Here is a 24,053-nt window from a genome sequence, read left to right as displayed (position 1 = left end):
GAGGGCCTGTATACCTGGCGGCCTACCAGCATCGGTGGGGGGGTGTAACATCGAGGTGCCCCGCTCTGGGCACAAGCTGCTATGTGTATGGGTACTTGGCACTCATGCTGAGCGGGGCGTCTGGTCGGCTGCGGTGGGGCGGGCCTCCCCCTTGTGTGGGCGTGGGGGCCATGCCAGCTCGCCCGTGGGACGGGCGGCGTGTCCGGGCCCGCGCCTTGCGCCCATGGCCCGGGTTCTATGCTGGCGGCCGCGTCTTGTGCCTGCACCCTGGGGTTGGTTGTATGTGTGCGCCCCTGGGGTGCGGGGTCTCCTCACGCTCCCTGGGACTGGACGGCCCTCTGGCTTCTCTAGGGGCCCGGGGGTCTTCTGTGGCCTCAGGGCAGGGTACCCGGGGATTTCCTGCAGCCGAGGGGTGTCCACGGGGCTGTGGAGTTCAGGGGGGCTTCGGGGCCCCTTCTGCTACTTGGAGGCGCCGCGACATAATAGCGACCTTCTAAACCAGTAGCAATGGGGATAAATCATGTACACTCACTGGTGGACATCAACTGACAGGAAGAGGCCACGAGACCAGTTGTAGTTCCAGTTTTCCTGGACCTAATTCACTGTTTTTCAATACATGTCATCCAATGTTTATGTTTTTGTGTAAATGTTGTTTGTTTGGAGTAGTGATCAGTTGTTTATAGACCCAAACATGAATAGTTCTCCAAAGAGTGGGGTTGGTGGTGGCTGTCCATAACCAAAAACTGTGCTCTTGTCATTCTACAGGTCATCCACAGGACAGAGTTATTGCAGCAGTTCTTGATGATTTAAGAATTAATAAAGAGTTGCATTGCAGGTTGAGAACTTGAACTCCACTTGCAGACTAACTCTGTCCTGAATGCAATGGCATACAAGTACTCTGTGTTGTATGGGACCCCTGTGTTGTATGTAGGGAATGGTAGCTCAGGAGGTAGAGCTGGTCGTCAAGTAATCTAGTCGCTGGTTTGATCCCAGGCTCCTCTTGCTAGCATGCTGTAGTGTGCTTGAGCAAGACACTTAACCCCTAATTCCTCCTGATGGCTGCGACCATGAATAATTGTAAGTCGCTTTGGATAAAAGCGTCTGCGAAATGACTAAATGTAATGTATGCCCAGCATGCTGACAGCACAGGTAAAAAATATATATACTGTATATAAATATATATATAAAAAAAGAAAAGACAAATTTTTCAGCTTTACTGTTTCAGTATAAACAGTGTTTTATTGAGCAATGCCGTTCATTTAAAGTTTCATTTGTTTATTATACGTTTGCATTTATTTTATTTATTTTTTAAAGTAATAAAGAACCTTATTGTTTTGTTCAACCAGAAATACCTGTGTGCTGCTTATTCAGACACATGATTCCGACAGCCTTTGGCATCATGTGCTTAATGTATTTGAGTTTACATCCTAAAAATGTTCATATCATTCTGTTGCACATGACTATGTTAACGTAGTCCAAATCAACACTGAAACCCAATGTATTTTCCTATTGCCAGAAGGTGTATGAATCAAAAAAGAAAAATAAATAAATACAAGTTAAACTGGTGAATCCTATTTGACTCTACAATACAAGGAAATAATTAGCTAAAGTCATCGATAGTGATTCCAGTTGGCGTTGAGATCACCAGATGCCTGCAGCAACCTGGTCTCGTTTTGACCGTGGAGCATAATGATGCAAGACTAGTGAACGATTTGTTTGTTGTGAACAAATCTTAGTCTGGAGTCACCCTGGCAAAAGATTGGGTGAGCAGTTGATCTTCCAATCACAAAATGAAAAATTGAGAATGAAAATGACTGAGGACTAAAATTGTAGTCCTCTAGGCATGTGCCAAAATTCATATTGAATGTGACTGATTAACTAACACTTGTATTCCACCAAAATAAACAATTTAGACAGAATTAAACGATTTGGGTGAGAATTTCATTCATAACTCAGAGCAACCGACTGTTCTGACTCTCATTCATACACTACACCAAATGAATCAAACCAAGGAAGACTCAGAAAATCAAACAACCCTTTTTAGAGTGACTTGTCAAGTCTCAAAAAAGAGTCGACCCTTTCATCACTAGTGAAGCTCCTGCATTGTCTCCGGCCTTGAAGACCCTTTCACTTTTTCCACATTTTGTGTTCCAGCCTCACACTAAAAGGTACCATCACATTATATAAATTGAATGCTGTATCAGCGTACAGCATTTACAATTGTCTAAATCCCACAGAATCATTAATTTGATCCTCACCGGATGTTGGCCGATTTGGCCTTAAGGTCGCTCCAGCGCTGGTTCATGTCGTCCAGTCTGTGTTGGAGGAACACGGCCTCCTCGGAGCTCCCTAGGGCCTTCACCATCTTGGACTTGTTTCCATCCACGCTGCGGTAGATGTCGTTGTGGGCATCGATCTCAGCCTGGATGTCCTAAAGAGAAAGAGGGAATAAAGAAAAGGAAGAACATCAGCAAATTGGATAGTTTTCATCCAAGTAAAGGCAGAAAAGTAAAAACTTTGAAATCCCAAAGGGCTTCGCTCCCTCCCTGACTGGACTTCCCTGCTCTAACAAGCACAAGTCACAGCTGATTTTTCCTGAGGCGAAATTGATGTGGGCCATTTTTTTTTAACTCCTGGCATGTCAAGAAGGTACTGCACGGTGCAAATTTCCGCAGGGAACATATTAGCATTTCGCCCAAATGTCCTGTGGGCCGAAAACCTCAAAGTAAATAATATTGAAATTTATATGTTTCTCATTTACTGGATCCCCCTCTTGGAGCTGGTCCTCAGGGAAGACTTGTCTCAATGCTTATACTAATACTACTCCGGGTGGCAAGACTGAGGCATTACAAGCTAATATATTGCAGTACCTCTGTGTTTAGGTAGAATACTTGTGAAATGCTGCATGTTCAACTGTGATTTTCCATTGTGCAAGTTTGTGTGTGTGTGTGCATTAGTTGGTTCCTATTAGGAGTTCCATTACACAACCACATAAGGTCTGTTTGTGTTTTTTATGTGCACATATGTCTGTGTGTTTGTGGATGTGTAAGTAAATACCAGTGAATGTGTATGCAGGAGTGTGTGTTTGAGTGCGCGTCTCAGATTAGGAACACACAAGGGACTTGACGTAAGCACCAGATCCTGTCAAATGGTTTATTTTTAGATGTTTAACCCTCTGAACACTAAGCTATTTCTGAGCGTTTTTCACTATCTTGACATTTAAGCTCATAATGAACTCATCAGACTTGTGCAGAATATGAAAGATACTGTCATAAGTGAAAAAACGAAGGTTTTTTGTAAACAACACAAACACGTACCCACATGTCTTGTAAATATACACTGATCAGCCACAACATTGAAACCACCTGTCTAATATTCAACTTGCGCTACCAAAACAGCTCTGACCCGTCAGACTCCACAAGAACTCTGACGGTGTCCTGTAGTATCTGGCACCAAGAAGTTAGCAGAAGATCCTTTAAGTTGTGAGGTGAGCCCCAACAGATCAGGCTTGTTGTTGTTCCAGCACATCCCGCAGATGCTCAACGGCATAGAGATCTGGGGAATTTGGAAGCCAAATCAACACACTGAACTCTTTGTAATGTTCCTCAAACCATTCCTGAACAATTTGAAGTGTTGCAGGGCACATTATCCTCATGAAAGAGGCCACTGCCGTCAGGGAATACCATTGCCATGAAAGGGTGTACTTGTCTGCAACAATGTTTAAGTAGGTGGTACGTTTCAAAGTAACATCCACATGAGCGCCAGGACCCAAGGTTTCCCAGCAGAACACTGCCGAGAGCATCACATTGCCTCTGCCTTCTTCCCATAATGCCCTGATCCAATCTCTTCCACGGGTAAACGATGCACACGCACCCGGCCATCGACATGATGTTAAAGAAAATGTCATTCATCCGACCAGGTCACCTTCCATTGTTCCATGGTTCAGTTCTGAAGTTCTGATGCTCATGTGCCCATTGTAGGCACTTTCGAAGGTGGACAGGGGTCAGCATGGCCACTCTGACTGGTCTGTGGCTAAGCAGCCTCATTCTCAGAAAGCTGTGATGCACTGTGTTCTGACACCTTTCTATCATCGCAGCATTAACTTTTTCAGCAATTTGTGCTACAATAGCTCTTCTGTGGGATTGGACGAGACGACTAGCCTTGACTCCCCTTGCACATCAATGAGCCTTGTGCGCCTACAATCCTGTCGCCAGTTCACCGGTTGTACTTCCTTGGACCACCTTTCGTAGGTACTAACCACTGCATAACGGCAACACCCCACAAGCCTGCCGTTTAAGATATTTTGACCCAGTCGTCCCTTGCAAAAGTTGCTCAAATCCTTACGCTTACCCTATGAACTTAATGTTCACTTGCTGCCTAATATATCCCACCCCTTAACAGGCGCCATTGTAACAGGATGATCAATGTTATTCACTTCACCTGTCAGTGGTTTTGATGTTGTGGCTGATCGGTGTCTTCCCTACTTCTTTCTCCACACTTCCCCCACACAAATATAACTATTATTTCAGTCATTGTGCATTTTTGCGTCTTTTCCTCAGAAAAGCTCTGCCACCCTGTGAAGTGGTATAGTTGTTGCAGCCTTTTTGTCATGCCAATGTACAAAGCAGATTCTGTCAACAAAGACAGAGATCCACCTCACAGTGCCGACGCTCCCAAGCAGTGTATCCTTTCTATTTACACATATAATGAAGTACAGAAGGTGGAGGACCCAGCATGTCCACAGCCATCTCTGCAGGGTGCTGCCGGTTGAGAGCCTCAGTTGGAGAGGTTAAGTGGGTGTTGAGCTTGAGATGGATGGACTTGGTCCAGACGTGCTGTGCCTGGGCTGAAAACCAGGAATGGATGGGCTAAACTTTGTTTTTTCCAATCAATCAATAATTAATGAAAATAAAGATAATTATTACCATGAACACACACACACACACACACACACACACACACACACACACACACACACACACACACACACACACACACACACACACACACACACACACACACACACACACACACACACACACACACACACACACACACACACACACGTACGTACGTCCAGGTTAGACGTGTTCGATACAAATTTCCGAGTTTCCGTAAAACACACCATCAATTCGTATCGACACCAATTACAAATTTTCAAGTTCCAATGGAACGTAGCATCAGTTTGTGCTGTCGCTCAACATTACTACTAAAGCGACTTACAATTTTCTGAGTTTCCAATGAACGCATCGGTAGCCGCAATGGTGTGGTGACGAATCTTCGGACTAATTAGATATTTCAAGAGTCCTGGTGAGATGCAGAATTACTACTTACACAAGTTACAATTTTCCGAGTACCATGGAATGCATGATACTAGATGGTTACCTACCTAAGTCTGTATGTTATGACAAGGGTTTGGTATCCTTTTTATTTTTCACCGATACCGCTAAACCGATACTTTTAAACCGCTACCGGTGACTAAATCGATATTTAAAATAAAAAAATAAAAAAGCACAAAACAATGGTCGACAACATTAAAGATGGCGATGACCATATGACCTTCGATAAATAAACAAATATTGAAGTGTGCATATTAGCTATACAGTTCCTATGTCTTTTTGTTTTAATAGGTACACTGCAAACATAGACCCAAAACATTGAATAGACTATGCAAACTGTATTAAGAAATGAAATAAATTTTCGAAGATGCTTTTATTGAACAAATTACACATGAATACCCAAAAATTAAACAGAACATTAATTTAAATAAGTCATAAATTTAAGAAGCTTTAATTTCCCCTGCTCCCTTTAAAATATTTTCCTCTAAAATTAACTGAAAGGTCTCTTCAAATAATTAACCATGGCAATTAAAAAAAAAAGCAATATCTATAGTATTTTTGTCTACTACTTTTTGACTACTATGCATGTCGCATGAAAATAAAATTATTTTTCTTATTCATTGCATTTCAGGCGTTGTTTTTAAACTGTGTTTATCGTGCTTGTTCATATCATGGTGGTGATGAAAACACGATTTCTGGTGCTCCAGAGGGCAAATATTTCAATGAACAGCTCAGCTTTCAGTGGGGATGGTAGATGGTATCTCAGGAGGTAGAGCTGGCCATCTAGTAATCTAAAGGTTGCTGGTTCGATCCCAGGCTACTCCTGCTAGCATGCTGTAGTGTCCTTGAGCAAGACACTTAACCCCTAATTGCTCCTGATGGCTGCGTCCGGTGTTTGAATAATTGGAAGTCGCTTTGGATAAAAGCGTCCACTAAATGCAATGTAATGTAATGTAAGTGGCACCAAAATGAGGCACCAAATCTGCGTCGTGATTCAGTGCGGTAAATACCGATCGTATATGAAATGGCGCCATATTGACAGCGGGTTTCGATGCCCAAGACTAGTTATTTAGCTAGTTGAATGCCGCAAAATAAGGAGGGACACAGCACCAGGTTAGATGCGAACAGAATGCATTTATTTCCAAAAAAAAAAGGCTAAGGAAATAAAAGAAAAACAAAAAGCTGGGTTTTGTCTCAGGTTGTTTTGACCCAGTGCATATACAGCCCAAGGCAACCACTACATGGAGTCTACACTACATACCTCGCACGATGCGAATGCGCAAACGTTCTGCTACTTCCGGTAAATTTTCATCGGTTTTTCTACTAATTCCTGTACCAAAATCGACATCGATCTGGATCAAACTCAAACTATGAGATGTCTGAGACGTGCCATCAGTTCTAACAAGATCTCAACCATCTAAGTGGGTTCAGCAGTCGTGGGCCAGAAACTTTTAGCCAGAAAAATGCCAAGGAGAAAATAATAAAAATCTGAGCGAATAATAATAAAACATTAGAATTACAATTAGAAAGTACTTACTTGTCCTCAAAGGGATCCATGCCTTCTACAAAATAATCCTCTTCATCTGTAAACCAACGATCTGGTGCAGATTCTCTATCGTCTACTCTGCAAAATACTGTAATTTCCAGCGCTTGATGCACTGTCAGCATCTCTTTGCCATTTTTCTTTCCAAGTACAGTTGTTATCATTTACTCTGGAATATATATATATATTTTTTTCTTCTACACAACAACCAGTCGCATCGGGGAATAAAACTTTTAAAACTGACTTTTTTTTTTTTCCCGCTGTCCTAGAGGTTGGTAGAACCAAGGACATGACGACATCAGTTACAGGCCACTTTAGATCTTTCAACAAAATGATAAGCCGAAGCCAAAAGGAAAGGCATAGGATGAAATCCATCCAGACATGTATCAACATGTGGACTCTAAAGCATTGGCTGTGATTGGCCTGCATGTGTGATCTACTCACATCTTACGTCAGGATCTCTAATTTCCAGAATTGTTTACAGCATGCTTCAAGCCCAAGCCGTTCTTTTTCATGACTGTTTGAAAATAAGTTGCGTATACTCTCCCATCGTGTTCATAGTGTTAAACGTTCCCCCCTCTCTTGCAGTGCTGGGGCTTCCCTGAACTCAGCCCATTTTCCAACTAAAGACATGTACAGGCGCTCTCAAAACACTCTTTAGGACCGGGGGTCCGCATTCTGTGGATTCTACACACGTTCTTAATCGTCCTCATTGGTAACAAAATAAGTAGTGGTAACTATTAAAAATGGAAAAATAGATCAATAGAAGCATAATAATCACAATGTCTGGGTGAGATTTTCTTTTTTTTTTTTTAATTATTTTGTATCATTACTTTTTACAACGAATAAGCGACTAATGCAGAAATTATTTAATAACATTTGGTGGAACTGTCCACTTAAAATCAATTCTTCAAAATGAATGCATTGTATTCATCAGGCACTGTGGCCAGTTTTACCAGACTGTTTACCAGCATCGAGTTCTCCGCTGAAGTTGTTGTAGGTAGGCTTGGGCGACCATGAAAAATTCCAATCCCGATAGAATCTCTCGGTTTATCGCGGCCCCAATTTACACAAATCATCTAGTTTTTACTCAATTAAGTGCCATAGCAACGGAAAGGAACGGGGATGTGCGTGATGCGGCACAGTCGTGTTTAACATTTTGGAAACAAACAAAAATAAATAGATCTAGAATAAAAACACAGGAAAACTGACACAGGGGTCGGGTACTGGCATGCACAGCGCACCGCTATGCACAAGGAGAAAGAGAAAAACCTCTGCTCCAGTTCTGAGTTATCTTTACATTGATCATTTTCCATAAGAAGCAAGAAGCTAAGAAAATGAAACAAATCTCTATGAGAGTATATTGTATTTTGCAATATTATAATCACAATATATTACATTTGCATATAGTGCGGGAAAGTGAGATCTAATCACAAGTGATTACTCGAAATGCATGTGGAGACTGACTAATTATGTGGTAGGTCTAAACAGACACTTGTTTGCAATGACTTAAGTCGTTGTCACATTCCATTTATGTGGTCGTAGTTGATTCAGACAATATACTTCACAATGAGGGAAAACATCCTAGTCATTTTTTTACATGCATTACAAAGACACTTTTACGCAATAAACATTACAAATAATCAATAATAAATCAAACACTGCTACTGAGTGGAGATGGAGAGAGCAGAGAGCCTCTCCGCTCTCTGCTGCGGGGGATCAGTTCAAGAACACAGTAAACTGCACTTACACCATTTCAATGCTCAGATTTATCCTGGCGGATAAAAAATATTAAAATGAAATCCTCCATGATCAATGTCAATCGGCGATCGATGAAGTTGATCGTTGATTGGCAATTTAATTGTCAATCTGCCCAAGCCTAGTTGGAGGGCAAAAATAACTCACTGACTGAACAACACCTTTCCTACATAAGCATAAAATGTATATCACATCCGATAACAAACGTGGCTGAAACAAGGGATGAACCAACAATACTTTTTCACTACCAATACCAATTCTGAATCCAATATACTTTAGGTCTGGACTGATATAGAGTACCCATCCCGTCAGTTGCTTTCATTGAGCAGGAAAGACTTAGACTGTCACCTTGGAGTAATCCAAATATAATGATTGACAAACAAACATTTTTCAGGACATCTAAAAGCCGAAAATCTACTCTTATTACATTCATATCCAAAATCTTTGACGTGGCTCTTAGGTTACGATAACAGATACCAATATTAGCATTGGTGCGTACGTTGTTTAAACTGTTATGTCCCCTTAAACACTCTTTGGAGCATCAGCGGTAGCATTTTAGGATCCATGGCACCACTGGACTTTGAATGTCCTGACCCTGGTAGTGTGAGTGTAAAGCCCTATTTAATGTTCTGGAAGAAAACACAAAGGAGTCGTAAGTTGTGTTTGTGTAGGAGTAGAAAGAATTATTCATGATATTCAAATTCCAAAAGGAGCCTAGGACTGACTGTCAGCCATATTACAAGTGGGCTCTTCTCTGATAACGTAGTCAGATGCAGACTATAAGTGTAGCTGTCAGTGCCACGGTGCTGGACGCCATTAAAAAGACCAATAACTATTAAAATGAAGAAGGATGGAATAAAATCCTCCCCCAACTGTGGCTAAAAGGCTGACAATCACAGACTGACAGACTTTGACCACTTAACACATAATCAACCTCTACAGAAAGGTCAAACCAGAAAGAGAGAGCAGTGGAGAAAGCAAACATAAAAAGCCATAGATGGGAACAGAAGGAAACATTCATCTATGATGCCAGCTGGTTGTGTTCCCACTTCATCCCCATGTGTTTCCTCTTCTTTGAACACTTTTACTTCCAGTGGAACTACCAGTGCAAGGCCCCACACACACACACACACACACACACACACACACACACACACACACACACACACACACACACACACACACACACACACACACACACACACACACACACACACACACACACACACACAGGCTCATACAGTCACACTGGCGCCCTTTAAATCTATTTAACTTGGTAAAAGGCCTCTTTGAGACAGCGTTGCATGGCAGGTCAACATATATCCTGAGGCACGGAAGTGCTTCAGTGCCGCATGCGCGCGCACACACACACGCAGGCACTCACGCACGCGCACACGCACACACACACACACACACACGATCTGTTACAGGTTAATATCTCTGCTGCAACAGGCTTCTCTTTACCTTAGTCGTCATTTCATTTATTGACTCGAAACAAGGATAAACTTACATGAGAAGGTTGAGTTACTGTATAAGGCATTTTAAAAGGTTTCTCAGGCAGGGTGGGGGGGTTCTGGCAATGCCGAAAATGGGGTATGATTTTTCACAGGGAGTGCAATATCCTGTGTCATGTGTCCCGTGGTGTTAGCAGGTTCTAGAAACAAGATTATGGCCCCACTTTGGAGTTCCAGCAATTTGAAGCAGCAGCATTTTTTTTCAGATGCTGTAGAGAAGGCATTTGGCAGTGCATAGACATTATAGATACTGTAACCCAATGAAATCCAATGAAATCCAAGCAGTGTTCTTAAATTACCAGAGGAAATCAAGGATGAAAAAACTCCAATTCTCTACTGAGCCCGAATATTCCTTGGTCTCTATTGTCAAACTACATTTTATCCAGAAGCACATTTTTTTCTCACATATATGGCAGTAGAAAAAAAATCATACTCTCATATTGATGCCACTCAGGAACAAGATTGTGTCCATTTGGTCTGTCCATTGTTTAGCTGCTGCAAGAGAGAATAATCTCTATGGGCTACCAGCAGAAGTGGCCATGCTGTGAGAATTACAGGGCAGTAGGTTGAATGAAGTTGTAAAAAGAGAGTGAGAAATCAGTGGTTTTTAAGATCACATGGACTTAATAGAGCTCGAAATTTCTATATAGCCTCTAGTCAGTGTCTAAGCCAGGATGTCTTCTTTAAATTCCATATAACATAGGACCAGTGTACGAGATGGTACAGACATGTTGGACCAAAAGGATAGCCTCACACTTTCACAACTTTTACAACATGCCATAAGTAAGTCAAGCCAATTACAACGTTTTTGACCTCCAAAAAAGTGGTTGGAGCAAGTGTGTATTGCCAAGCAAATACTACCTTTAATGTGCCCATGAATGCACACACAGTCCGTTTAGAGGTTTTAACCCAAGACCTCAAACATAAAACTACAATAAATGTAATATAATAAAAATGTAATATACTTGATGCTATTCTGGACTGATTCTCTTACTCTGCATGGAAGTGCACATTAATCACGAGCAACACAAGCCTGGACAGATTGGGCAAATTTTACTCCAGTCCAAAAAGGTCTTCTCTGACCTCATAGAGATGGGAGACTAGGTTTCTTGGTAGCAGCATTAACTTAGCGGAGGAATGAATGCAAGAAGGCGGCAAAAAGAAAAAAAAACTGTGCTCTCGTAATTTCTTGGCTACATTTTCCAGATCTACCTGTTCAAATTTTCTGAGCAGCTCCTGTAGGCTGAAGTTCAAACCGATCATGTTGGAATCTGCACTCCGGCCCCTCCCGTCCCTTCCAAGCGCTACATCCCCTCCCAGGGCGCAGTTTGGTGGGACGTGTTTGAGTGTTTGAGACACCTGGGAATGTCCTCCAGTGGTACCAACCCGTCTTGGAACTACTATCAATAAGGGCCTTTGTCCAGTACAAATCTGGTGTTGGTAAAACAGTCCTGCAATTGGAAGACAAGATATCCAGATGGAACTGCGGCTGCGGGAAGAGGTCAGAATACGACAAGGGGCGATACCAGCTGTGCCCTTCACACACCCCTTGGCAGTGCCCAAGTGTGTTGCATGTTGGTATCATCCTCTTCGGAGTAGCAGGGGCGGTTGCGGCAGCAGGGGCGGTTGCGGCAGCAGGGGCGGTTGCGGCAGGAGGGGCAGTTGCGGCAGCTGGAGCAGGGCCGAGGGAGGTGAGGGCTACGCAGCAGCCATACCTCGCAGTTCGGGTTCGGGGTTAACAGATACGGAGATGGACGAGGATGGTGGAAAGCTGAAGGAGGCAGGGCATCGTGCTCCAGAGAGCCAGGAAGGGGGCCATTGAGGCTGGGTAGGAAATACAAGGACGCTTTGGCGGAAAGTAGGAGAAACTGTCCTTAGGGAGCGGGCAAAATAAGTTTTTCCACTCTACCGAATGTCCTTCAATAACTCAAGAGTCTCTCTCTTGCTCTCACTCTCTTTCCCCCCAGGACGCGAGGGAAGCTGTTTACACTGTGTCCGGTGGGTCCAGCCCAGGGCAGGGCCAGAGCGTTAGTTCTCAATTACGCAGATAAAAAGCACTGTGTCCCCGTGGGTCACAGACGCACAAACACATAAACGAGGAGGAACGGCCGCTCAGAGGCACATGGCCCGCCCTTCATTTCCTCCTGCGTAAAAAGGTAGCACACAGATCCAAGGAGACCGAGTCGTTAGTCTTTTTACTCTTCCAGCAACCCTTATACCCTACGACCCTTTTGCCTGGTCTCCCTCTACCACACCATCCTCATCGTGGACGAAGAATGGGCCCAATATCCAGAAGAATACCCCCCTTATTTTAATTCCTGGAGCTCCGGGAGCCACTTGCTTTGCAAAAGAGCTGTGCCGCCTGAAGGCCTCGCGGTCACCATCCTGGTCGCAGAGTCAAGCCTATGTGACAGAACTCGGCTTGAGAAGAAAACATAAGAAGTTGAGCCATTTCTCTTTCCTTCCCGTTCCCTTCCTTGCCCTCAGTCCAAGAGACTTCTGTCCCTGGTGTTGTAGCTGGTATGTCCTCCGTCTTCCAGAGCCCTTCGGGCTGGATCCCCTCTACTTGCTCTCTCTCCAGCCGCTGGCTCCACTCTTTTACACAGCTGTTATTTTAATCAATATCCTCCCTTTCCCCTCCTCTCCCCCTCTCTCTCTCTCCCCCTCTCTGACTGTACCTCTCCCACTCTGCCTCGTTCTTTTCATCCGGGATAAACTAAGTTGACACACACCCACTTCCTGAGGCCTGCACAGGCGGTGCGAGCGAGGAGGAGGGTGGAGGGATGGGCTGGGTTTGGGGGGTGGTGGTGGTAGGCGGTTTGGAGAGAAGCGGTGCAGAGACCTAAGTATTTTCAGGTAGTATTCAGGGAGTGAGATAAATGGCAAGGCAGTAAGTCACTGGAGGGGTTAAGAGTGAAGGGAGGCAAGTCACGCTTCAGCTTACATGCTTAAAAAATTAATAACAAAGAAAATAGGTGTGCTGCACAAAATGGCGAGAGCAAAGGAGCAGTGGAAAAGTGTTAAGTAAAAAAAAGATTTACAAATCTTACTCTTTCATTGACAGAACAAAGAGATTATTTATATATATATATATATATATATATATATATATATATATATATATATATATATATATATATATATCAATGTAGATATTAGGGCTCTGCAATATTGACAAAATCAAATATTGCAATATTTCTTGCTGAATACGATATTGATAATTTGACAATATTTTGCAGATGAAAAAATTGAAAAATAATCATCAGCAATATGGATATTATGACCAAGCAGGTAGAGGCATTGATTAGAACTGTTTATGAATCTCAGAAAAATGTATTCATTTACATGGTCTTTACTGTGACGCAGCCTTAAAGCGAACACATAACTAAATCACAACAATATGATAAGTAATACCAATAATAAGTAGACAAAGGCAATGCCGAGTTACATATCACAATATATCACCCAGCTCTAGTACATTATAGTCAAAAGATACAGAATACCATCGGCTTCTACAGGGCCACGAGTCGTCAAATACCTATCACAGAAGATACGGGAAAGGCTTTGAAGTCTAAAAATAGAGCCTTGGAACAGGTGTTTAGTAGAGGTTTGGAAACCGATTGTAGTCCATAGGGCTATTTTATAGGGCACATAGCATAGAGCTAACCCGTGTGTGTGTGTGCACGGTGTACACATCATCAGCATTCGGAACAGAAGGACAGACATGTGGTGTAGATCGTGGACAGGCTTATCAGATGGCTGTCGAGGTGGGAGGAAAAAAAAAAGAGCCCAAACACAATGTTGCATATTTATAAGAGTAGCTCTTTGAAGTGTGCTTACCTAATTAAAATTATTTACATGCTCCACGTTACGCAGCAACTTCTGATGTATTCCAATGTGAATGTTTGCTGTTTGAGTGTTTTTTCGAGCGAGGCGCGTGAAAAAAAAGAAAATAAATAAATAATGGGTGTGGAATGAGCATGTCCGATACGCTGGCGCAACAAATTCCAAATGAATTGCATAAGCAAGGGAAAAGAAAAAAAACGAAACCTTTGAGGTTTTTATTTTAAAGCGAAATGTGTTGGACAGCATTGCCGACGCCTTAAACTGGGCTCAAACATATCAAATACCATCAAGCAGGAAAAGCCTAGTTTCTCACGCACGCGCTCAGGAGGTAAATATTGGGCTAAATTACTGAAGCTAAGAGGATTAGGGCCATTATAGGAGTAAGAATGCAGCAGCGCTAACCCCCAAGCACAAAGACTACAGAGGAGAAAGCGATAAAGGGAGGAAGAGAGAGAGAAAATCAGGGAGAGTGAGAGAGACAGCAAACAGAAAAGAAGGACCTGAGAGACATAAAAAGTGGGGGGAAAAAAATGGCTGACTGAGCCTGACTGAGAAAAAGGTAGAGGGACCAAATAGACTCAATGTACAGGGGATGGAGATTCTGTAAGTGGGGGGAGAAGAAAAATAGAACAAGGGAGAGGATTAATAATGTTAATAACTAATGAACAATATTAATAATAAAATTCATAATGATAATAATAATCATGTTCCATTATTATTCTTGCCTATTTTTTTGATGTGATTTGCTTTAACACTGCAATTTAATCCCAGGGATGAATGAAGTATCTATATCCATCCATCAATCAATCGATAATCAAATTAACTAATCAGAGATGCATAATTATGTAATCCTCTGAATATTGGCCAGTTTTAGAGAACGAACGCTGTGTTTATTTCACCTTGACTGTTTGGCGAAGGAACAGAGAGAGAAAATATGTATTGTGTCTCAGTTTCAGTGGAACAAAAAGGTAAAAAGCAGTGAGATTAAAGCATAATCTCGGCATGAAAGCTTTGCTTTACTAGACATCTTATCAAACTCCCCGACATTGCCACTGATCTCAATCTTAATATGTCTTGTGTCTCTGTTTGGATATAATGCGAAGTGTGTTAATTTTCTTTTATGTTCATTTTACGCCAAACATTTAGAAACGTTTAGTTAAAAGCATTGGGCTGAAAACATTTCCAACATTGGTTGAAAACCTTCCTTAAATTTGGATTGACCAAAAGACTATCACTCTTTTTATCTTGACATTTGTCACATTTCCCATATTGGCCAATACAGCAACCTCAGCACTCTGTTCAATTACGTGGTCACTTCCTGGTTGACCATAGCACTCCTCATCCTGTTTGGAGGACAGCGCCCAACTGGAGAGATGAGACCACTGATCTGTGCTTCTATTTTGATGCCTGCATGACTGCATGTGCATTTAAGTCAGTTTTTGCATGGATTTCTCTTAGCAATGGTAAATTGTAAATTGGAAAAATGAATTCTCAGACCAGTAAAGGTACTGGTCTGAGAATTTATTTTTCCTTCCTTTTGCTGCTGAGGGGTAAGTAGTAGAAAGCTTTATTCTTCTACGGCAAAGTTAGGCTGCATTTCTGTTCGTTTACAATGCTATAGTGTCGAGAAATCAATAAATGTCAACACAAATGATGCCATTAAATCTGCAATATGTGCTGTACGGTATTAGAGCCACTTTGAGGTGTTTTGGCAGAATTTTGCTTCGACAACAATCGATACAACAGCCACACACCACTCCCGGTGAATGAAAAGCAAGATTTTTTGGTAGCATAGCTGCTTCATTTGAGAAACACAAACCCACACACAGCCTCATACATGCTGTACATCTTTACATTCCATTACATTTCATTTAGCAGACGCTTTTATTCAAAGCGACTTACAATTGTTCAATCACCGACGGACGCAGCCATCAGGAGCAATTAGGGGTTAAGTGTCTTGCTCAAGGACACTACAGCATGCTAGCAGGAGGAGCCTGGGATCAAACCAGCAACCTTTAGATCACTAGACCACCAGCTCTACCGCCTGAGCTACCACCCCCCCACCATACCATCTTCCAGTCTCTCAGGACTGGACTAGCGATCCAGTGACACAAATAACGTATATCTGTCACGGTTTGAAAGATCACGTACCGCTAATTATTCACTATGATGTGTTCTTATTTGAAATGACATTTCCTTGTGCCTCTGCAAGATCAACATCCAGCTCCCGTCCAGATCAAAGTGACATAATGTGAAATACAGATATAAATTTAAAGAAACTTGTTAGGATTTCAAAGGCCTGTGAAGCTACCATGACATTAACAAGACAAACAAAGCCAAAGAAAGCTTGGCCTTGATGCGCCGAACTGTGCAAAGGAAGAAAAGGAACGCACAAAATCTACATTCTCAACAGCATCTGACAGCTCACCTTAAATGATGTGACAGAGATACCATTACAGCCACCTCTAGGGGCCAAAGAAAAGGCATATGGTCTGCTGCAAAGCATCTGATAATGGGCCTCAAATCACCTCCTTAGGAGTGCAACCCAGGATGGATGTTCTGGACCGCCTGCATCACCTTCTCAAAACAGGAAATTGCAATTGATTAGCAACTTCGTACACTGTTGTCTGATAATCGCCTATTGATTGTAGTTGTCCTTATGTAGCTTGCCTCTGTCCATAAGCCACTTGGAAGATAACCCAAAGACATGTTGTTGTGGTTTGTAGATGGTAATCATTGTATTGAGTGTGTCCTCTGGGGGTTGGGAAGGCATAATACTGGAATTAACCATCAACCGATAGATGAATGCCCAACAACTCAAGTGATTTCCCGACGGCTCAGTTAGAAAGTCAGAAAATTATAACTGCATTGTGTGTCATTGTTCTCCACCGAGTCTTTGGTATTAACCAATCAACCAATTTTACCAGTGAGCTGCCTTCTGATGACCCTCACAAGTTCACCACCATTCAAATCCTCTCTCTACCCCTCTGTCCCAGTGAGCTTTTCGGTTGCTGTCATGGGAAAACTTAAAGTGTGCACACTGGTAAGGTGTAAGGCGGTGAGGCGAGGGGTGACACTTGGTCCTGTGCTGTCACAGAGCCGACGCTCTACGTTATACTCCCAAAAACACCCACATAAAGCAGGCCCTGGAGCTGGCAGTTGATGCTATCATTATGAAATATAAACAGCATAAGGCCTTGGTCTGGGCGAAGAGGCCATTTTTCCTGGAGCAAGCTGAACTAAGGGACTACAAAGCAGACAAATTGGTGGACGGAGGCAAAAAAGGCGAATTAGCACATGCTCAAGTGAATGAGAGAGAGGGAAAAAGAGGAAAATGAATAAGAGGGGAATGCACAGATGGTAGTATGTCCAATGCCTCTCTCTTCCTCCACAAAGAAAGACGGAATGTGATGAAATTAGTGATTGGTTTTTACAGAGAGAGGGTTAGTCCATTTTTCCAATAGTCAGCATGGTTTGTTTACAAGTGTGGGCAAAAATAGATAAAAAAGGATAACAGGTAGCGTGGGAAAGTGAAGGTTGGCCCTCTGAGAAAACATTCCATGGAGGTTTTCAGTTTATAGGCCTTAAATCCCACCAGTGAAAACAAACCTTTTTCACTAGTTGGAAAAATGTTGAAGGTGATGTTTTGAAGAGCTGTCACAACACAAAAAAAGCACACACATCCGTGATCATTATCATCCTTATCATGTACTTGACCATAACCCCAATCCCAATTCTGTATAAAAAAAAGGAGAATAATAAGTGTTCATGAGCTAAAATATTCTACAAAAAAAAAATGGGACCAATTCTTATTAGACGTTTAAGAAAAGCCTTTCACCGAAGCTATGGGCATTGTCTAATGACTCCGCTAGGAAGTTTGGCTTTCTGAAAAGAGGAGACTTTATTAAGCGCTCACATTGTTTGATGAAGGGGACGTTTTTTAAAGGGGACCTAATATGAAAAACATTACATTTGGGTCTATGATGGGCCCACTATCACACAAACTGTGAAATAAGACAACCCAGTCAGGTTTTTGTGAACTGTCTATTTCAGAAAAAATGTGATTCCACAACCAGTTAAGATTTGTGTCACAGTCCGACGTCACATTAAGACAGAGTAGAATTAGAACCTCGAATCTGAGTAAATCCACACATGCCTGGAGAATAACAAGTGCCACTGGGAACTCTCTGTTGGCTTTCGGGCTGAACGATTTGGGAAGATAATCAAATTGCATTTTTTTTTTTTAGACCAATCTTGCGATTGGAATTTAGTCTGCAATTTTTTTTTAAGTTCTTAATCTTCTGTATTATTCCGTAAACACAAACAATAAATCATTATATAGTATGACCAACACAACATTGGATAGTCAACATACAGTATAAACTGCTCTTTCCTGTAGGCCAGGCCTCTTTAATTCACTATTGAATTGCAAAAAGTGTAAAAACAAAAGCCTTCAACACAGTAGATTGACTCATTGATTTAACTTCAAGCCTCGTAACTGTTCTAATCTGAAAATTAACTTACGAAGAATATGCAGTGTTTCAGTAGAATTATTATTTTTTTTATAAAAATGTTGCGCACCTACATCCACATTTAGGAGCAGAGTGGAGTCTGGACTCCACAGGTGTAGGCACAGTGCACCTCTGCCTGGGCTGGAGTACCGGGTCTCGCCGGGGGGCGGCAAAGGTTTGGTTAAACAATCACTATAGGTTGGGAAGGGGGGGCGGGGTTTATAGAGAATGTGTCCACATTACGCACGGTTTCGTTGAGAACGAAATGAAAACACACTGTTCTGCCGCGTCAATCACAAGCATCTTTGGTACCATATGAGATGGAAACAGGTGCGCAAAATGTGCACCCCCTCTCAGGATGGCACACTAGGCAGCCCAGTTAGATCGTGTAGCATAAAAAAAATATATATATTTAATTTGATCGGAGCCTTTGCAATTTGAAAATTGTGTTCTGCTAAATTGTAATGTCGGTTTCATTAATTGTTCAGCCCTAATTGGCTTAGCACAAATCTTTTAAAAGAAAGAGGAATTTTATTCCCGAAGAAACTGAACACGATGGAAAGTAAGTATTTAAAAAATAATTCTGCTGTGTTTCTTTCTCAAAAAAATAAATATAAAATAAAATGAAGTATGCGGTAGATGACTGATAAAACCAATAAACCAACCAATAACCAATAAAAATTGTGTGTTTTTATTGTAGATGTTTTGATTATATTTTCAGACTTTAACAACAAAAAATCGGAGCACGGCAAAGAAAGTTGGAACAAACTTTTAAATGAGGCCTTGCAGGGTGAAGGTTAAGCAACTGGATTGCTTCTTTCTCGCCACAAATTTGTTCAGAAATAGATTTCAGTGGACTGATGAGGTGAAATCAGTGAAAGTTTACAGACTAAATTCAACGGAACCCAGGAATCAAAGCACAAACCCAATTGGCTCACAGAACTTGGAACTTGTGCTCAAACCCCATTGTCTCACAGTACTAGGGGCCTCAGGAGGGTGGCGCCACCCACTGATTGTCCTGGAAGAGGATGGTTTAGAGCATGGGTCTCAAACTCGCAGGACGATATTTTGTGGCCCCCTACTTGACATCAAAGTTTAGTGTTAGTGCGACCCGCGCGTTCTTCTCACACGCACCTTTTTGCCGAGTCGTTGTGCGAGTTGTTGCCCTGGGCGTTTTATATTTTTTTATCACTTATGGGCTACCAGAGCTCAGGCTCGTGACAGCTTCCGGTGGTGTTTGTTGACAAGTTAGCCAACGCGAATTAGCAACGTGATTCCGGAGTGACACCAAGTGGAAGGAAAATATATCCTGTCACCCAGTGCAACGTACAGAGGACTTAGGAAGTGGGCGGACTCAACAAGAGTAATCAGTGACCAAATAAAGACAGCAGAGTGTTGCAATAGGAAAGGGAAAGAATTACATGGATAGCAAATAGCAAGAGATGGGCAGCAAGACCAAAAGCCAAATGGTGGTTAGAACCTGAATATTATAAAAAAGTAGTTAAAGATTATTATTACGAGAAATAAAGAGAAGGAAAAAGTACAGATATGTGCGATTGCAAAAGAAAATGAATTTACCAAGAACAATTTAATCAAAAAGAGCAAGAAATTAAAATATATAAAACATGAGACAATGCACTTGATGTTAAGAATTAAGACAGGTGGAGTAACATGGACAGATCTGTGTGAAAAGCTCTTCTCCACCATGAACTTTAATAAGTCAAAGTACAGGTCCAAACTTACTGATGAGCACCTTCAAGCCGTACTGAGGGTCTCAATTGCTTCCTCCCACAAGCCAAATGTGGCTCAGCTGTGTAAGAGGAAGCGCTGCCAGGTCTCTGGCAGCAAGAGTAGGTAAGAGCAGCCTATGTTCTGAAGAACCGTTCATGTTATGAACTGTTATTAATAAAGATTGAGAGATTGAAACCCTTTTTTTGTGGAATACTTGATGTGGCCCAGCCTCACCCAGACTCTACCTCCAGCGGCCCCCAGGTAAGTTGAGTTTGAGAACCCGGGTTTAGAGTAATCTGAGAATGGCTAGAATGCATAATCTGAGTGGTATTTTCAACAAAAAACTTCAGAGACCCATTGTGTGACACACCGCATACTTTAGGGTCACATTTCGAAATTTGACATTTTTGTTCCATCACATCATATGAAAATGTAGAATCACAGCTTCAAAACAATCACTTGTGGGAATCAAGCAATTATTTTGGAAGCTATGGCTAATTAAACATTAAGGTTTTGATAACAGAAGTTCTGAGAAATCACGCTTCAAAGTAAAACAATAAATTCCGTCATTTATTTTTTTATAACAATGATAGTTTTAAGAAAGTAGCCCATTTCAGATCCCGCACATGAAACATATCACCAGACAACAACAATTCCCATAATGCAAATGGGGGGGCCTTCCCAGCCTTGCATTCTGGGAATTGCTGTTTCTTGGAAGCACCCCGCGCCCACTGCCGGCTGGCAGTTCCGCAACATGATTGACAGCTTCTGCCACCCTCTTCTTGTAATCCATAACAACACAGAGAAATGTTTTCACAGAGAAGTGAAATTTCTTGCTTCTGGTGTGTTACTGATGTTTCTTTAAACATTGTTGACGGAAGCGACATCAGCTCTTCTTCGCCGTGTCCACCTGAGGTGTTGCGGGCAACATTGTTTTTGTTTTTTTACCATGCGAAGAACACCCGGTGTCGTCCGGGTTCATTTATAACCTTATTTTATCCAAAGGGTTTCACATGCCGACTTGACATCACACAGAATATCAAAGGATGATATATATCTTTGCATTAAAGGGAACCCTAAGATCACTGTTTGCACTGTTCAACAAGTTGGTGAGTGTTTTTTTTCCCCTGTGAAATGCATGTGGATCAGGTAGCCTCAGCCTTTTAATATTAATCTGATATTTAGAAATCAAACTCAGTTTTGAAAATAAGTTCAAAGATAGAGAACTTGAGGAACATGAATCTGCTATAATCCTATTTTGGACCAAGAAAGAAATTTCCAATGTTTTTGACATCTAGCCAACAGTACAGCACTGCAAAATGTGCCGGGTAAGGATGTTGTAGGTCACATTATCTTGCTTAAAAGGAGCATAATAGGTCCCCTTTAAGTATCCTGAATATACGATTTGGTCAGTCACTTAGACCCAGTCCCTTCGAATGGCTATCGATTCCTGGGATTAAGCTTGAAATGAGCATTGATGTTTCATTACAGTGAAACGTGTGTGTGTGTGTGTATATACTGTGTGTATGTATATATATATATATATATATATATATATATATATATATATATATATATATATATACACACACACATATATACATATATATATAAAATTTGGTTCTTCGTCTTTCTTCCTCTGCTGATCACAGTCGCTCAGATGGATGAACAAAGCCACCTCACAAATATCAAACTCAATAATGTGAAAAATAATGGGCAGCGGGTAATCCAAGCAGTCCGAAGAGAAGAAGCAGTTATTGGGAGATGTGATTGATGGTATTTCCATGACACTCCAGACTATCGGATCGGCTTGGTGCCTTTGATGGTGGAGATAGGGTTCCTGTGCAGCCCCTGTGGGACAGTCCCCCAGGTGGGACCTACAGCAACACTACAGCACAAGCCATAATTAAAGGGCCAAGATAGTTTCCAGTCCTACTTCCTGGACCACAGCCATTAAAAAGCCAGGGGCTCTAATGTCTGATTCAACAGCCAAGCTTCTGAGTTGTTTGACACATAACGAAAGCAAACCCAGAGGATGGAAAATGGCTACAAATTTTACCTTTTTTAAAGACAACTTCAAGGTAATTGCTTTTGAAAATAAGTTGTCCAGCTCTAGGACTGGGATCAAGGTGCATTAATGCCTGAGGCCTTTGGTCAAAATAACTTCACCACCCAACTCCACCCTAAAGCCTCCTCTAAGTAGCCATAAAAAAACGCCACCATCTATTTCCACAAGTAGCAGATTGGGATCCAACATACAAATACTATGATGAACATTCCTCACAATGATGAGGAAAAGAGAGGAAAGTAATCCAGAGAGAAGGGAGGAGACTATCAAACCTATTCATATAAATGAAATGCTAGGTTCTTTGACTGAGGAGACGTTAGTTCATCGAATGGGACAAGTTCTTCACAGGAAATAGAAATGGTACAGCAGGGCTGAATGAATGTTCAAGAGGATGTGCCTCTTAATCCTGGTGTTTTGAGATATGGATTGGGCATGACAAGGAATTGAATGCTGCAAATATATAGAAGGTTTGGTCTCTACATAAAATATTATGGAAGACTGGAAATCACAGAGAAAAAAAAAAAAAGAAAAAAATAATGGTGATTTGTTCCCCCCCCCCCCAATCAATTTTACCGTGTTGAACCTCAGCCATCTGCCAAAATGAGATTAAAAACACCATTACAAATTATTATCGACTACCATTCTACTTGAGTCTGGTACAATGCTCAGAGTTGAATGAAACCTGCCTAGTAAATGCACAATGAATTGAAACGCCGGATCTCAGGATATGAGAGCGAGAAAGTGGCGTGAGAATAGGGGGAAGAGTGCCCGTTGATTTACTTAACTATAAAGCCCATGTAGGTTGACCTTTCCGGTTTCTGTCACCAGCCTCTCTCTCTAGAAAGTTTATTTCCCATTCATCCTCATTTTCCTCCATCGCCCCATCTATTGCCGGCTTTTAGCCCATCATTCTATCCCACTCATGGGACTGGATGAGGGGGCAAAATGGAACCAAGGTCAAATCAGTCAGTAATTGAAGTATTATTTCTGCAAATGTTTCTATGAAAAATGATCCAACTCTCATTGCTGCACGATGTAAATTGATGAAGTTACAAAAACCTCATTTAAATGAATATCATGTAGCCATGTTGCCGTCGAGGGGCCAACATGTAAAAATCTCAAGATTAAAATGTTTATTGTGTGTGGTACAATCAAATTTAAGATTATGATTGTATGCCATTTAAAGATTGTCACATACATATACAGTACATACGTTCATACTGTACATATATGCAGTAAAATGTCTTTGCAACGCACCCAGAAATTATGCACAATAAGTTCTAAACCGAACATAATAATAAACCTGATTTCCACCTAGCTAACTGATTCCTAAAACGTAATGCAGTTAGTGAACAGAATCACATAAAATAAAATAAAGTTGAAAAAGACTCAAAAAGGTAATACAGAGTGGGGGTACAAAATAGAAGTAAAGGGAATAATTATGTATAATGGGATAAGCTATTTGTATACTGTATACTGATATGTGCAGTCAAGTGGCATGTGAATGAAGTGTGTGTGGAGATATACAGTACAGTATACAACAGTACGACACAGCAATACAGTAACACTGAACAGAACAGCAATACAGTGCAGTATGCAGTAATCCAGAACAGTGATACAGTATGCATTTATTATGGGTGTTGAAATCATGTTTTAATAGTTAGTTAGTTAGTTGTTACTGAGAATTGGTTTCATTGGTTTGAACATTGTGTGTGAAGCTATGTGACTTTTGTGTATAAAGTT

At 41.6% G+C, this 24,053-nt stretch overlaps 1 protein-coding gene across 6 annotated transcripts in view; it reads right to left on the bottom strand.

Moving 5' to 3' along the window:
* utrn (utrophin) overlaps positions 1-24,053 on the bottom strand; it is a gene marked incomplete at its 3' end in the record, with an annotated part of 307,813 nt that overhangs the window by 105,708 nt on the left and 178,052 nt on the right. For all 6 annotated transcript variants that reach the window (XM_080024447.1, XM_080024442.1, XM_080024445.1 and 3 more), the window contains one exon: positions 2,259-2,431. In XM_080024447.1, the coding sequence (XP_079880573.1) occupies positions 2,259-2,431 (173 nt within the window). The remainder of the gene's footprint in view (positions 1-2,258; positions 2,432-24,053) is intronic.

Source organism: Zeus faber (assembly GCF_960531495.2).
Source record: "Zeus faber genome assembly, chromosome: 2".
Taxonomy (NCBI): Eukaryota; Metazoa; Chordata; class Actinopteri; order Zeiformes; family Zeidae; genus Zeus; species Zeus faber.
The sequence above is the reverse complement of the archived record's forward strand: the minus strand, read 5'-3'. Positions and strand labels throughout refer to the sequence as shown.